General features: G+C 35.7%; 1 protein-coding gene across 2 annotated transcripts in view; it reads left to right on the forward strand.

Moving 5' to 3' along the window:
- col4a3 (collagen, type IV, alpha 3) overlaps positions 1-14,693 on the forward strand; it is a 42,283-nt gene that overhangs the window by 10,378 nt on the left and 17,212 nt on the right. Inside the window, exons 3-19 of one of the 2 annotated variants that reach the window (XM_051129269.1) lie at positions 4,377-4,466; positions 4,853-4,908; positions 5,005-5,039; positions 5,850-5,912; positions 6,012-6,065; positions 8,810-8,836; positions 8,955-9,029; positions 9,111-9,173; positions 9,247-9,282; positions 9,365-9,412; positions 9,546-9,620; positions 9,743-9,787; positions 9,901-9,963; positions 11,503-11,547; positions 12,171-12,224; positions 12,694-12,735; positions 12,905-12,986. In XM_051129269.1, the coding sequence (XP_050985226.1) occupies positions 4,377-4,466; positions 4,853-4,908; positions 5,005-5,039; positions 5,850-5,912; positions 6,012-6,065; positions 8,810-8,836; positions 8,955-9,029; positions 9,111-9,173; positions 9,247-9,282; positions 9,365-9,412; positions 9,546-9,620; positions 9,743-9,787; positions 9,901-9,963; positions 11,503-11,547; positions 12,171-12,224; positions 12,694-12,735; positions 12,905-12,986 (953 nt within the window). Of the gene's footprint in view, positions 1-4,376; positions 4,467-4,852; positions 4,909-4,994; positions 5,040-5,849; positions 5,913-6,011; positions 6,066-8,809; positions 8,837-8,954; positions 9,030-9,110; positions 9,174-9,246; positions 9,283-9,364; positions 9,413-9,545; positions 9,621-9,742; positions 9,788-9,900; positions 9,964-11,502; positions 11,548-12,170; positions 12,225-12,693; positions 12,736-12,904; positions 12,987-14,693 lie in introns of both variants that reach the window. The other variant, XM_051129270.1, reaches the window with a different exon arrangement.

A 14,693-nucleotide genomic window follows, 5' to 3' on the forward strand; every position in this document is an offset into this window, starting at 1 on the left:
GTGCTATTTAAGTAAAATCAAAGTATTACCAAGTAAGCTTTGACTTAGTAAAAATTACTCAAACATTTATTGGCCACGCAAAAGTTACTTATTTTTTTTTTTAAATTTACTTAACTTTGGTAAGTAGATTTTACTTAATTCTATAAGTGTATCTTAAAGGAATATCTTAAATAGGAATTAACTTGAAGTGTATCTTAAAGCTAATCCAAAAATTTCTGACAATTTACTCACCCTCAGATCATCCAAGATTGGTTCCTCATCAGAGCAGATTGAAGAAATTAAACATTACATCACTTGCTCACCAATGGATCCTCTGCAGTGAATGGGTGCCATCAGTCCAAACACCTCATAAAAACATCACAATAATCCACAAGTTATCTACACGAGTCCATCAGTTAACGTCTTGTGAAGCAAAAAGTTGCATCTTTGTAATAAAGTAATTCATCAAGGTGTTTTAACTTTAAACCATTGCCTCTGGTCAAAATATATGTCCATAATCCATAATAATGGATCACCCCTTGTCCTCTCACATCAAAATCCACCGACATCTTTGTTTAGAACTGTTTTGAACTTATAAACAGTTCTTGATCTGTGCATATTTCTCTCCTGATTCAGACTAGATGACATTATTACTAGAGAAAGAAAGAAGTATTTTGAATAGAAGATTCATATTTTAACCAAAAGCTAAAAATATCTTAATAATGGATTTGTTTTTAACAAACACGCAGTGTTTTGTTTCACAAGACATTATTTGATGGACTGGAGTCGTGTGGATTATTTGTGGATTATTGCGATATTTTTATCAGATGTTTGAACTCTCATTCTGACGGAACCCATTCACTGCAAAGTATTTGAATAAAAAAAACAGAGGATGAGAACTTTTTCAAAAGCACCACCATTTCAAACTTCTACGCTTTTGTACATTCCCTTGTTACACAACACAAATGATCAGTTATTGGTTCTGGTTGTCTTGGCATCAAGATTTCTGAAGCTTGGGTCACCTGGTCTAAATATTATTATTATTATTATTTTTTTGTGGTGGTGGGTGGCCTCTTGATTATTTCTTGATGAGGTGATAGATGTATTGGCCACCCAGGTGTTCGTATCACACAATCACTGTATCCCTAGCTACACTCTTGATGCCCAAAGCTACAGAACACTTATCAGCAATATAAGTCACGCATCTGTTCCTCTCTGTGTGTCCACCTGTGTGTAAAAGTCTGTGTTCTGCTTCTCTCTATGCACATGTGTGTGGCATACCTGTCATGGTATGTTCATTGCAATAAAAGATGCTGTACATGGGATTAGATAAAGTCCATGGAGCTATTTTGCAGGTCTTCCTTTTTAAATGTTTTCCGGTGTCTGTGTTGTTGGTGATGAGTATTTGCAAGTAATCTTGACAATCTGTGTCAAAGTTCATGTTGCAAAATTCACACAGAGCTTTTAAGTTCTTCCGACTTGTCCAATATGAAAATATTCCACCATGTAAATGTCCCGTGTAGACCAGGGCCATCATGCAAGTATATAATAATTTAATGCACAAAATTAAAGGCCTCGAAAAATGATCAACATGATTATATGACCTTATAGTCTAAGTAACTTAAAGGAGAAGTCCACTTCCAAAACAAAGATTCACATATAATGTACTCATCCCCTTGTCATCCAAGATGTTCATGTCTTTCTTTCTTCAGTCGTAAAGAAATTATGTTTTTTGAGGAAAACATTTCTGCATTTTTCTCCATATAATGGACTGATACGGTGCCCCGATTTTGAACTTACAAAAAGCAGTTTACAATCCCAAATGCGGTTGTAAATGATCCCAGCCGAGGAAGAAGGGTCTTATCTAGCCTAACGATCGGTTATTTTCATTAAAAAATACAATTTAAATACTTTTTAATCTCAAATGCTCGTCTTGCCTTTCTCTCCATTAACTCTGTGTATTCTGACTCAAGACAGTTAGGGTATGTCGACCCTAAACTTCTCCCTCAACTTCAAAAATCATTTCAAAATCATCCTACGTCGCTGCTGAAGTTCCGACCCAGTCTTTGCAAAGTAAACATGCAAAGATCAAACACCCTTAACAAAAAAGGTAAAACAGCGATATTGGACGATTTTGACGTTGAGGGAGAACATGAGATGGGAGTTTTTCGACATACCCTAACTGTCATTAACTGGAACAAAAACTGTCCAGGCAGAGTAAGACAAGACGAGCGTTTGACATTAAAAAGTATATAAATTATATATATTTTTTTTATGAAAATAATCGATCAGTTCGCTAGATAAGACCCTCCTTCCTCAGCTGGGATTGTTTACAACTGCATTTGGGATCGTTTGAAGTCGCATTTAAACTGCATTTTTGGAAGTTCAGAATCGGGGCACCATATCAGTCCATTATATGGAGAAAAATGCTGAAATATATATTTTTTTTTTTCAAAAAACATAATATCTTTACGACTGAAGAAAGAAAAACATAAACATCTTGGAAGACAAGGGGGTGAGTAAATTACTTGTAAATTGTTGTTCTGGAACTGGAGTTCTCCTTTAAGAATAACTTTTATATTATAAGTAATATTTCAAGAGGTTTACTTGATTATCCATTATTCACAATACAAACTACTAATAAAATTAAGGAATAAAAATATCATCTTATTAAGACATTATTGGGAGACATAGAGTGACAACTGTTCTAAATATTTTTTATATACACTTTTGATCAAAAGTAAGATTTTTAATGTTTTTCAGAGAAAACAGTGCAAATTGTTATTACAACATAAAATAATGTTTTTTTTTTATTTTAATATACTTTAACATAAAATATATTCCTGTGATGCAAAGCTGAATTTTCAGCATCATTACTCCAGTCTTAAGTGTCATATGATCCTTCAGAAATCATTCTAATATGCTGATTTATTATTAGAATTATTCATGTTGGCAACAGTTGCCAAATATATGTTTTTTTGGAACCTATGATACTTTTTTCAGGATTCTTTGATGAATAAAAAGTTCTCTCTTTTTGTCAATTTACCACTTCCTTGGTGAATAAAAGTATTAAGAATAAAAATTTTTGAATATGTATATGTATTGATGGGTAGTGTAACGTAGAGAGGGAGACGTGAAGAGGGCGGATCCATCTGCAGACTTTTGTTAAAGGACATTGACAAAGACAAGGTCAAACAGGCAGGGTCAGGCATCGGCAGTCAGGTATGTTAGAGCAAGACAAAAGAGTAGCCCGTAAGGCAGGCGAGGGTCAGAGAACGGCGAACGTAATCCAGGGGGCTAGGCAAAAGGGTAATCCGAAATGACAGGCTAGAGTTCCAAAAGGCAGGCAGCGAGACAGACTAAATGATATAACTTGGCTAGGAAACAAGACTTAGAATACAAGGCAAAACAAGAACAAACTAGACACAGGATAACTAGGACAAGGCTGCGTACGAATGCTAACAACAATCCAATACTCGGCGACTCGTGAGAGGAAGTCCAAGGCTTATATATGGTCTCTGATCGGCTGCAGACGATCAGCGCAATGGCTGATGGGGAGCGTAGTCCGGGGTGTGGTGCAACAGTCAGTGTAATGTGAATGTGAGAGAGCGACATTTGGTGGTGAGCGGACCGAAGGTCACTAGCCAGATTCATGACAGGTAGTGTATATTGTGAGAAAATATTTCTATTTTAAAGAAATGCTGTTCTTTTTAATGTTTTATTCATCAAAGAATCCTGAAGTATCACAGGTTTCTGATAATAAATCAGCATATTAGAATGATTTCTGAAAGATCATGTGACACTGAAAACTGGATTAATAAATTAAACTACAAATTCAGCTTTGATCACAGGAATAAATTAGATTTTAATGTGTATTAGAACAGAAAAACATTATTTTACATTGTAATAATATTTCACAATATTACATTCTTTCTGTACTTTTGATTAAATAAACACAACCTTGATGAGCTTAAGAATCTTTTCTAAAAACATAAAAAACTTTCTGATCCCAAACTTTTGAATGGCAGTGTAACTTTATGCAAATTTCTTTCAAATTAAACATACAAATGAAAGCAATATGAGCTTTAAAAAATCAGTTCATAATCTCAAACATATTCAATATTATCCGATTGGACGGAATCATAGTCTGAAGTCTATGATGTCATAAACTATGCGGTTTTCTGAAATCTGTCAACTCATCTGCAGACCAGCTTTGACTAGTGTCAACTAGTCCAGACTGTAAACCAGTACAAAAACCATATAATTTTATTGTTTCATCCAAAGGGTTTACCCAATAATCATGCAACTTAATCAGTAAAGTTACTAATATTGCTGATAAATCAACATACTCTCATAACAATTTGTAACTATTTTACGTTTATCTGTCTTTCTTTTAGGGTGATATGGGGATCCCTGGATTTCCTGGTGCAGAGGGAGCTCAGGGGCATCGAGGAAAAGAAGGCCCTCCTGGACACCGTGGTGAAGATGTATGTTACACTTGGATGCTTTACAAGCTCACAGTTTGAAAATATAGAAATATTATATATTACACATTCCACATATGTTCTTAGAAGAAGAGTTTCTCGTTCTTTGCCACAGTTGCCTATGACTCGTTCAGTTGGGGTTTACAGACAAGTATTGTATATTAAGGCATATTTTTCTTTCACTTGAACTTCCAAGTGAGGACCGTATAGAATTTGAGTTTTTGTAAGCCTGTTCATTTTGAAATTTACAGCAGAAAATAAAATTAACTAGTGGCATATTCTTTGTTTTGACATTCAACAACCAATAAACAAATTCATTGTTGTTTAGACTCTTTATTAGAGCATTGATTAATGTAGGTAAAATGTATATCTGTCTTTTTTTTACACAGGGAAGACCTGGATATTCAGGCCTACCTGGACCTAAAGGTCCTAGGGTACGGAGTGTGTGAGTGTGTTAATATATTTCCTCTGACAGTTGCAGTATAAGTGAAGTCTAGCCAATCTGTCTCTCGTTCTCATTCTCTCAATAAGGGACTTTTAGGGACACCAGGATTCCCTGGCCCACCAGGACTACCAGTAAGTTTTGACATATTTTAGAAAGTACTTTTTAGAGAATATTTTAGTTATTTTGCTTAATCATTTGCATTGGGGTGTATCAGGATTATTACTAAAACTAAAACGTAAAACCATTAAAAAAAATCTAATTTCTCAAAAAACAATTTTCGTTTCGTTTAAATCGACTACTAAAATTACTAAAACTCAAAACTTAATACAACTATAAGGGCATATTTAAGAAAGAAATAATAAAACAAAAACACAACAACATTAAAACTAAAACCATAATATAATGAAAACAAAATATAAAAAATAAAATCTTTAAATATATATATATATATATATATATATATATATAATATATAAATGTTTCTCATTTTCATTTCATAAGTCATAAGTATTATCATAAGTATTAAAATAAACTAAAAGGTCAAAGTTTAATAAAAACTATATGGACATATTTAGCAAAAAAAAAAAAAAAAAAAAAAACACAACAAAATTACTAAAATTATATATAATATAATAAAAACAGAAACTATAAAAAATAAAATCATTCAAAATATATAAAAAAAGCTATAATAGTATAACTGATGCTAAAATAACACCAGAGTGTATATTTATGTTCTGCTTCTAGACATAATTTATAGCCAAAATGTTTAATAATAGGAATTAAGATGCTATTTATTATATATGCCATACATTAGGTCTCATCATTGCTTTTAAATACTTGGCATGGTATTGTCACATTTTTGTGACACCAACATTAGCTGCTTTGACCAACATAGACCCGTTTAGAGATGCTCTTGTTAACATCATGTTTTCCTCTTTCAGGGATTTCCTGGGAAACAGGGGCCGATGGGGGCTCATGGCCTGCCAGGATGCAACGGAACAAAGGTATTGCAATCTTTATGTGTGATTTTAATTAATTTGTAATTGTAATGAATTGTTTAACCGTATGAAAGCTCACTGTCATCACTGGCATTTTTCTTTCAGGGTGAGCCTGGTCCTCCAGGCTTTACAGGGCCGATCGGACCTCCTGGGTTGCCGGTAAGACCTAAATATGAGTAATCATATATAGTGAATTATATATATATATATATATATATATATATATATATATATACACACACACATATATAGTGCTATCAGTATGAAACTAAGTAAGTTTTCTATATGTATTTATGTTTTAAACTAATCATGTAATGCTTGACATTACAAATGTTAAAAATATGAGCACTGAGTTAAGAACATTCTGAAACCAGAACGTAAGTGATACAAAGAAAAAAAAAAAAAAAAGCTGTATGTATGAACCTGTCATAAAATGCCATGGAATGATCACTAACATGCTATAGATGTTATATGGGTCAATATCACTGTAGGGTGCCTTTTGGTGTCCCATACAAAAAATTACTCATTTACCATGATAACTTAATATAAAAATGACGATGAAAGGGTGTGTTATATTAGGCTAAGTTTTTATATTCATAATAAAGCATTGGCTCTTTAGATACATTTTCTAGATTTTTTGTAAGGATGTGTGTTATTTTTCTATGTCCCATACACTGCTTATTAAATTTTAATGAGAGTAGAATATAGTCAAATCATAACATTTTTAGTAAAAGTTCTTTAGTAATATTTTGTTAAATAAGAGATTATTCAGTTTGAGTGTATTGACCATTTAGTAATAAAAAACAATATTTTTATTTAATAAAAAAGAAGAGTTTGTCCATGTCCCTTGAATGGTTGTCCACCCTGTCATATTGGGGAAACTGTCCCTTTAAGAAAAGGCCACCCCCTTTAGTGACATCAGGACAACAGATTTTTTGTCACTTTAGTGGCGGGAATTTAGTAATTTGGTAATTTTTAAATTGACAAATTTTCTTCATATGAGTTTGCTTACTTGCTTTTCCCAAGCTTAACATGTCCACCCTGTCAGCATAAACTATGCAGGAAGTGATTAGGATACAGTATTTTCAAAAATTTTTAAATATACCAAATTGTCTTCAACAACCAGAATAATGATTTAATTAGTCAAAGTTTGTTGTAAGCTAATATGCTAATTGAAGCTCAGAATGTCCACCCTGTCGTTGTTCCAAAATGTCCACCTTGTCGGCCACTTAGACTTGATAGAGTGGACGTACACATGACAGGGTGGACATAGCATTCATTTGTAGTTAATATTGCCAAAAACTAAAATGAATGAGAATGTGTATGTTATATTATTTATTATTAGTAGTATTATATTATTTTTTTTTTGAAGTTGAATAAATGTTTCATTGTCATATTTCATAAATGTTGATATTTAAAATAATAATTCAATCATATCTGATTGAATATGAATTGAATGTTTATTTTTCTACCATAAGCATCTCCAAAGGCGTTTCAGAGAATTAGGCAGTACATCTAACCAGCCTCACAACCGCAGACCACGTGTAAACACACCAGCCCAGGACCTCCACATGCAGCATCTTCACCTCCAAGCTCCTCTGCATGCTCGTCGTCCTCATAGGGGTTGCGACCTGATTGCAGTTCATTGTTGTAATTGACTTGAGTGGGCAAATGCTCACATTCGATGGCGCCTGGCACTTTGGAGAGATGTTCTCTTCATGGATGAATCCCGGTTTTGACTGTACAGGCCAGATGGCAGACAGCATGTATGGCGTCGAGTGGGTGAGCGGTTTGCTGATGTCAACTTTGTGGATCGAGTGGCCCATGGTGGCAGTGGGGTTATGGTATGGGCAGGCGTATGTTATGGACAACGAACACAGGTGCATTTTATTGATGGCATTTTGAATGCACAGAGATACCTTGATGAGATCCTGAGACCCATTGTTGTGCCATTCATCCACGACCATCACCTCATGTTGAAGCATGATAATGCACAGCCCTATGTTGCAAGGATCTGTACACAATTCCTGGAAGCTGAAAACATCCCAGTTCTTACATGGCCAGCATACTCACTGGACATGTCACCCACTGAGCATGTTTGGGATGCTCTGGATCGACGTATACGACAGCGTATTCCAGTTCCTGCCAATATCCAGCAACTTCGCACAGCCATTGAAGAGGAGTGGACCAACAATCCACAGGCCACAATCAACAACCTGATCAACTCTATGCGAAGGAGATGTGTTGCACTGCCTAAAGCAAATGGTGGTCACACTAGGTACTGACTGGTTTTCGGACCCCGCCGGACCCCACCAGTACAGTAAAACTGCACATTTTAGAGTGGCCTTTTATTGTGGCCAGCCTAAGGCACACCTGTGTAATAATCGTGCTGTCTAATCAGCATCTTGATATGCCACACCTGTGAGGTGGATAGATTATCTCGGCAAAGGAGAAGTGCTCACTAACACACATTTAGACAGATTTGTGAACGATATTTGAGAGAAATAGGTCTTTTGTGTACATAGAAAAAGTCCTAGATCTTTGAGTTCAGCTCATGAAAAATGGGGGCAAAAACAAAAGTGTTGCATTTATAATTTTGGTCAGTGAATATGTCCATAATTATCTAAAAAGTGTGAGAGATTAGCTAATATGTTTCTATAGTACTCGAGTGTCTACTATTTATGACATGACATAAAGCGAATGGGAAATTAAGACCAAATTTTTTGAGTATTGTGAGGGTTGAAAGGCACTCTATGGTGATACTGACCCATATATTCATATTATCTTGTGTAGAATATGAAAACACTGAGTGCTCTTGTTTTTCCTCAGGAGTGAGTTTGGATGTAAGCCTTATTCTGATTTGAGCTGTCAGTTTAAACACCAACATTTTTTGTTGATTTCAGGGAAGTCCAGGAATCCGAGGACAGAAGGTTTGTTTTATTTGATCATCTTCAGTCCCTTATGAAGTGTTAACAAGCCAGAAACTCATTTTAAAAATGCGCTCATGTCAGTGATAATATTTTAGCCATAAATAATTGTAATTTTTAGGGAGAATGCTATCACTTCCCACTCTCTCAACAACTGAAAGGAGACTGTGGTGTTACAGGAAGAAATGGAGATCAAGTAAGATAATTCAGTATGAGAATAAAGTTAAAAATGCAGATTTAACATTTGGATAAGCAATAATTGGTTGTGGATCTATAGGGACCACCGGGAGTAGCAGGGTTTCCTGGACCAGTTGGACCAGAGGGGCCTAGAGGCTTACCAGTAAGTCAATGTTTTTATATCTCATTTATGATTATGTTATTATCATTTTGACTTAATTGTTGAATGTTTATAGGGAAGACAAGGCTTACCTGGACCGCAAGGAGAGAAGGTTTGTTCTGATTAGCTAATGGTAACATGTCAGGTCAGTATAATGTATATGTGTGAATCTAACCTTTTTTTCTTACATATAGGGTAGAGAGGGTCAAACCATGAGAGTACCAGGACCCAGAGGTCCAAAGGTCAGCATTATCAATTTTTGAGCTTTTGTTTCCTCTTACAAAACATGTAATCCATTTGATTTTAGTTTTTAAAAATGGTCTCTTTAATCTGATTTTATGAACTCTTAAATGCATTACCGGGCCTCTGCTGTAGGGGGAGAGGGGACCCCCTGGTACACCAGGAGAAAAAGGCATAAAGTTATTTGTATCAGGACCAAAGGAGCCTAAGGTAACACACTCCTCCTTTAAAAGCCATGCATTTTTATCTATTTTTAACCAATATATCCTGTTGTACACTATAATCCACATGAATTTGAGTTTTGTGCAAAATCATCCTATTTTTGGTTTCAGGGTGACACTGGGGATCCTGGAGACACTGGATGTCCTGGCCCGCCTGTGAGTAAACAAAGCTCTTTTAAAAAAAAAAAAAAAAAAAAAAAAAAAGTTTTTTTTGTTGTTGTTTAAATGATGTGCAATTACTCATAAAGTCCAACTACTGTATTCTGCAGGGTACTCGTGGTTGTCCTGGTCCTAAGGGGCAGCCAGGGGAAATTGGGTATCCTGGGGGTCCGGTAAATAACTAAATAAATCTATTAACATTAAGTTTAAATGTTTGAACTTAAAACAAAATTTTAAAAACTAGTTTCATTTGAATGCCAAACAATTATTATTAATATTTATTAATTTATTAAATAACATTGTTTTTTTGTTTGTTTTTTTTTAATAAAAAGGTCCTATTATGCTCTTTTACAAAGTCTTGATTTTGTTTTGGGGTGTACTAGAACATGCTTTCAAGCTTGGTGGTTTGAAAATGCATTATTTTTAACATAATTTACATTATTACAATACATTTCAAATACATTACAATACATTTCACCCAGCCTGGCACATAAGGCTCGATTAGTTCTGGGTTTAATGAAGGCCTGCCTTCCGAAAAACGAAATGTGTTGTGATTGGCAAACAGCTTACACGGTATTTCAGTACTGCCACGCCCCCTTGTCAAATAAGCAAGTTCTGTGTACAACTGTTAGCACAAGCTAGATTAAAGTGATTCTTACGTTTTAAATGTAGATATTTTTCTTACAAAAAAGCATCAATTCACTAGAGGAGGCCTTTATTAACCCCCCGGCGCTGTGTGAGGCACTTTTTATTATGGATGGATGCATATTATTGGACTTGTTTTGGACTGATGACGAGAAACACCCAAATTTTAATATAACTCCGATTGCATTCGTCTGAAAGAAGGAAGTCATATACACCTAGGATGCATGGAGGGTGAGTCAATAATACGCTATAGTAGTGTTGGGTCCTATTATCAGCCTACGAGATCACCAATACATGATATTATCATGTTAATGTATTTAATTATTTACATACTTAGTTTCATTGCCCGAAACCAGCTCCAGCATAAGGCTAAAAGCAGCCTAACATTATCAAAGAACATCATCACTGATTAGCCTAGCCTATTCTAGTGCAAGTTTATGCTTTTTAAAAAAAAAAACAGTCACGTTATAAGTGAAGCTATCTACACTGTATGATAAATAAATCTCTTACCACACAGCACGTTACGGCTCCGGAGAAGATCGCAGCTTCGGCATGTGTTTCGCCCCCTGTACTGCACACGTCTGCGGCGCATTACAGCTCTGAAGCAGCCACTCTAGTCAGTGCCTGTGTTGATACCCGCTGCGCTGCGGCTCGTTGAAGCGGCTCTCTGCGCTGCAACGCTAAAGTTAGGCTAATCCCCCACCTCGTCTCTACCCTCCCTCCAACAATTAGAATTTCCGTGGGTGGGATTTAATTTAATGATATTCTAATGGACCGCGTTGTGACATCATTGCATGCGGAAAACAAACGTTGTATTCTAAAGGAGCCGTTCGTTGTAGTTCTTGAAAAGGGTAGTTCTTTTTTTAAATCCGAAATATCTCCTTTTGGAGTGGACTTTGAGATTTGTAACTTTGTAGATCTTTTTATGCCCAAAGATACACACCACACACTGACTAAAGTTCAAAAAGTGAAAAAGCATAATAGCACCCCTTTAATAGTCTTAATGATGTAAAAAAAAGAAAAACAAAAAAAAACAAAACAGTTTTTATAACATATTTGATTTTCAGGGTAAACCTGGAAAGGAGGGGCTGCACGGAGAGGAAGGCCCCAAGGTGAGCACAAACCTTTTTGGGTTATCAACGGTGCTATATGTAATTTTATTACTGTACCAAAGCATAAAAACATCATTTGCAGAAATTAAGGAACATTACAAACAATGCTAAAGCCAGTTATTCTACTTTGAAAATGAGCATCCTGTGTTGGAATGCCTGTTTTTGTTTTAGTCTATGTGTCTATGTATTTTGTTTTAGTCTATACACTGTTAGTATAACCAATAGTGTTTTGATAGTATAACCAATAGTGCGGAAAACAGTGTATTGCACCCATGGAAGCCAGCAAACGAATTGGGTCAGAGACTCTACATGACTTTAAAAGCCTGGCATCACTTAAAAAACCAGAGGCATATTAAAACCAGAGGCATATTAAAACGAGGATAAACTAACTCATCAACTTACAGTGTAAAGCTCACTGCACTGTGCTCATTCCTGTTGTGTGTTCATATGGGAGAAACAATATTTTTAATTTGGACTGCAGTACCCATTTCAACCCCTAGCTGTCAATGCTGCACCTTTAAACCTATCAAGTTCTTTAAATTCAGTAAAAAATGTGAGGGGAAAAATTATTTAGATAGAATTCAGGTTTTGTGACAATGATGGTTTATGTTTTGTTCTCCCAGGGAATCATTGGAGACAGAGGATTTCCAGGACCTACTGGAATAAAAGGAGAAAGGGTATATCTCTCCGTCTGTCTGTTGTTTAATCATGTGTTACATACTCTGTATGGTGCTGTCTAACTTTGACTTGAAAGCCAAACTGACTAAAAAAAAGATAGTTGGCTGTTTTAAGTGCAGTTGAATAGCACCCCCTTGAGGATGCTTATTGCAAATTCAATCTTGCTATAGCTGCAATAGCTGTGTCTCATTCTGGAGGCTGCATCCTCCGGAGGTCACATTTGTAGGATGCATACGTCATCAAGGATGTCCTATTTATGAAAAGTAACTGTAATAAAATTGACTGTTATTCCTTGTGAGATGTTAAATACTATAATTTATTTTTTACTGTGCAATTTAACGGTTACTTTTCTTACATGAGACTGCAAATGCAACCTCCGGAGGATGCAGCCTCTTAATTTTGACAAAGCTAAAGTGTCATACTTAAATTCATTCATCTGTTTATTTGTGTGTGTGTGTGTGTTTTCAGGGTCCAAAGGGTGACTGCGGTGCCCCTGGTGCCCCTGGAGAGGTAGTGATATGTTCACTTGACAATCTTGAACAATCAAAAATGGCTACACTTTTTATTCTATTTCATTAGCTGATGAAGTAATAATAAAATATGTCTCTATATATATTTAATGGGGAATTACATTTTTTGTAAATTACTGATGAAGTGTTATTATAATTCTGTATTTTAGTACATTGTAATACCGGAAGAGGTCAAAGGTCAAAAAGGTTCTTGTGGGCCTCCAGGACCTCCTGGTCTACGAGGTAGTGAAGGTTAGTAATCAAATTAATTAACTACTTTCATGCACAAAGAACCTATGGAAGCCCATTTCCACCACTGAATAAAAAACTGAAAAAGCTAATTGCAACTTTTTATCTTTTTTTTCTCACAATTGCGAGTTATGAAGTCCAGTTTTGAGGGTAAAAGTGCTGTACTAAACTCTGCGGGTTTACAGATATCTTGTAATTCTGAGAAAGAAAGTCAGAATTGCGAGTTTACAACATACAATTGCAAGTTTATACAGTATCTCACAACTCTTAGAAAAAACATTAGAATTGCAAGATGTAAACTTGCAATTGTAAGAAAAAAGTCAGAATTCCAAGATAAAAAGTTTCAGTTACCTTTTTTTTTTTTTTATTCAGTGGCAGAAATGAGCTTCCATAAAAAACAACTAACAAAAACAGCTGAAATTATTAGGGGTTCAAGCGCATAGTGCATAACCTTAGAGACTTGAAACTTGGAGAGACCGTAGTACTCACACCGCCTACAATGTGACCAAGGCTCGCCCCAATCGGCCTGACGGGGGCGCTACAGCAAACAAAAGTATGAAATCGCTCATAACTTCTAAAGCATCAGTTGCAGACTCAAGTGTCTTTTTCGCAAACTTTTCTGCAAAACCTACTTTTGCAAACCAATCCTAGGTTTTTCACCCGATCGAAACCAAACAGAAAGATTCTCTGGAGAGCGAATATCAATAATTATCAAAAAAAAAGTCAAACTTTCGACTCCCCATCGCAAAGGGATGCCAAAACGTTCGAAAGGTCAGTTTTACTAAAATGCCTATAACTCCTGAACGGAATGAGATATCTTCGCCAAACTCAAAACACTTATGTAAAATCTAAATCTGAGGTCACAGGAAACTTGGTGGTGCTGTAAGAGGGAAAAACCATAAAAATGGCTATAACATGAAAATCGGTGTGCACGGTCTTGGTCCAAAGTGTCACAAGTGTCTAAATGGCTATAACTGTGCAGCCAACCTGAAAATCAGTGTGCACGGCCTTGGTCCAAACTGCCACACGTGTCTACAAGGACATTTGCGCATCTCAAAAAACATGGCCGCCATTGGCCAACAAAGTTTGAGCACCTGTTAGACAAGGGTAACAGAGGATGATCAGAATGAAACTCAGTGGGCCTGTTTGACTCACAGCGCCAAAGGTCTGAGAGGAATTTGAAAGAAATCAGCCACAGGGGGCGATATTGCATTTTTCAAAGGTGTAAACAATTGTACGTTGCACATTTTTCGCACATACGCATGATCTTCATATCATAAGATAGAACTCCTCATTCTGGACAACTTTGCCTCTAGATCATTTGTTACATGATTGCGATGATGTAAAAAACCTACTTTTGCAAACTAGTCCTAGTTTTTTTGCTCAATCTGGAAAAAAACACTTCAGTACAATTCTCTGGACTCTTAGACAAATCATTATAAAAAAATGTACCCTTGGAAAGCTATAACGTGGTTGTTCAGAAAAGGGGCTTGTCCAAATTTATCCAAAATTCTATAAAGCCTCAAAGAAAACTCAAAACTTCACAAAACCTGCTGAGCACATGCGACAGGTGATTCTAAACAAGTATGCAAAGTTTTAAGGGGATCGGACTACAGCTGGTGCTATAACGGTCATAAATATTACAAAACATAATGTTTCTGTGGTAAATTACCTGTATTTGCAAAAAAAAGGCTTGCTACATAATGTCTT

The sequence above is a fragment of the Labeo rohita genome, chromosome 15 (genome assembly GCF_022985175.1).
Source record: "Labeo rohita strain BAU-BD-2019 chromosome 15, IGBB_LRoh.1.0, whole genome shotgun sequence".
Classification (NCBI taxonomy): Eukaryota; Metazoa; Chordata; class Actinopteri; order Cypriniformes; family Cyprinidae; genus Labeo; species Labeo rohita.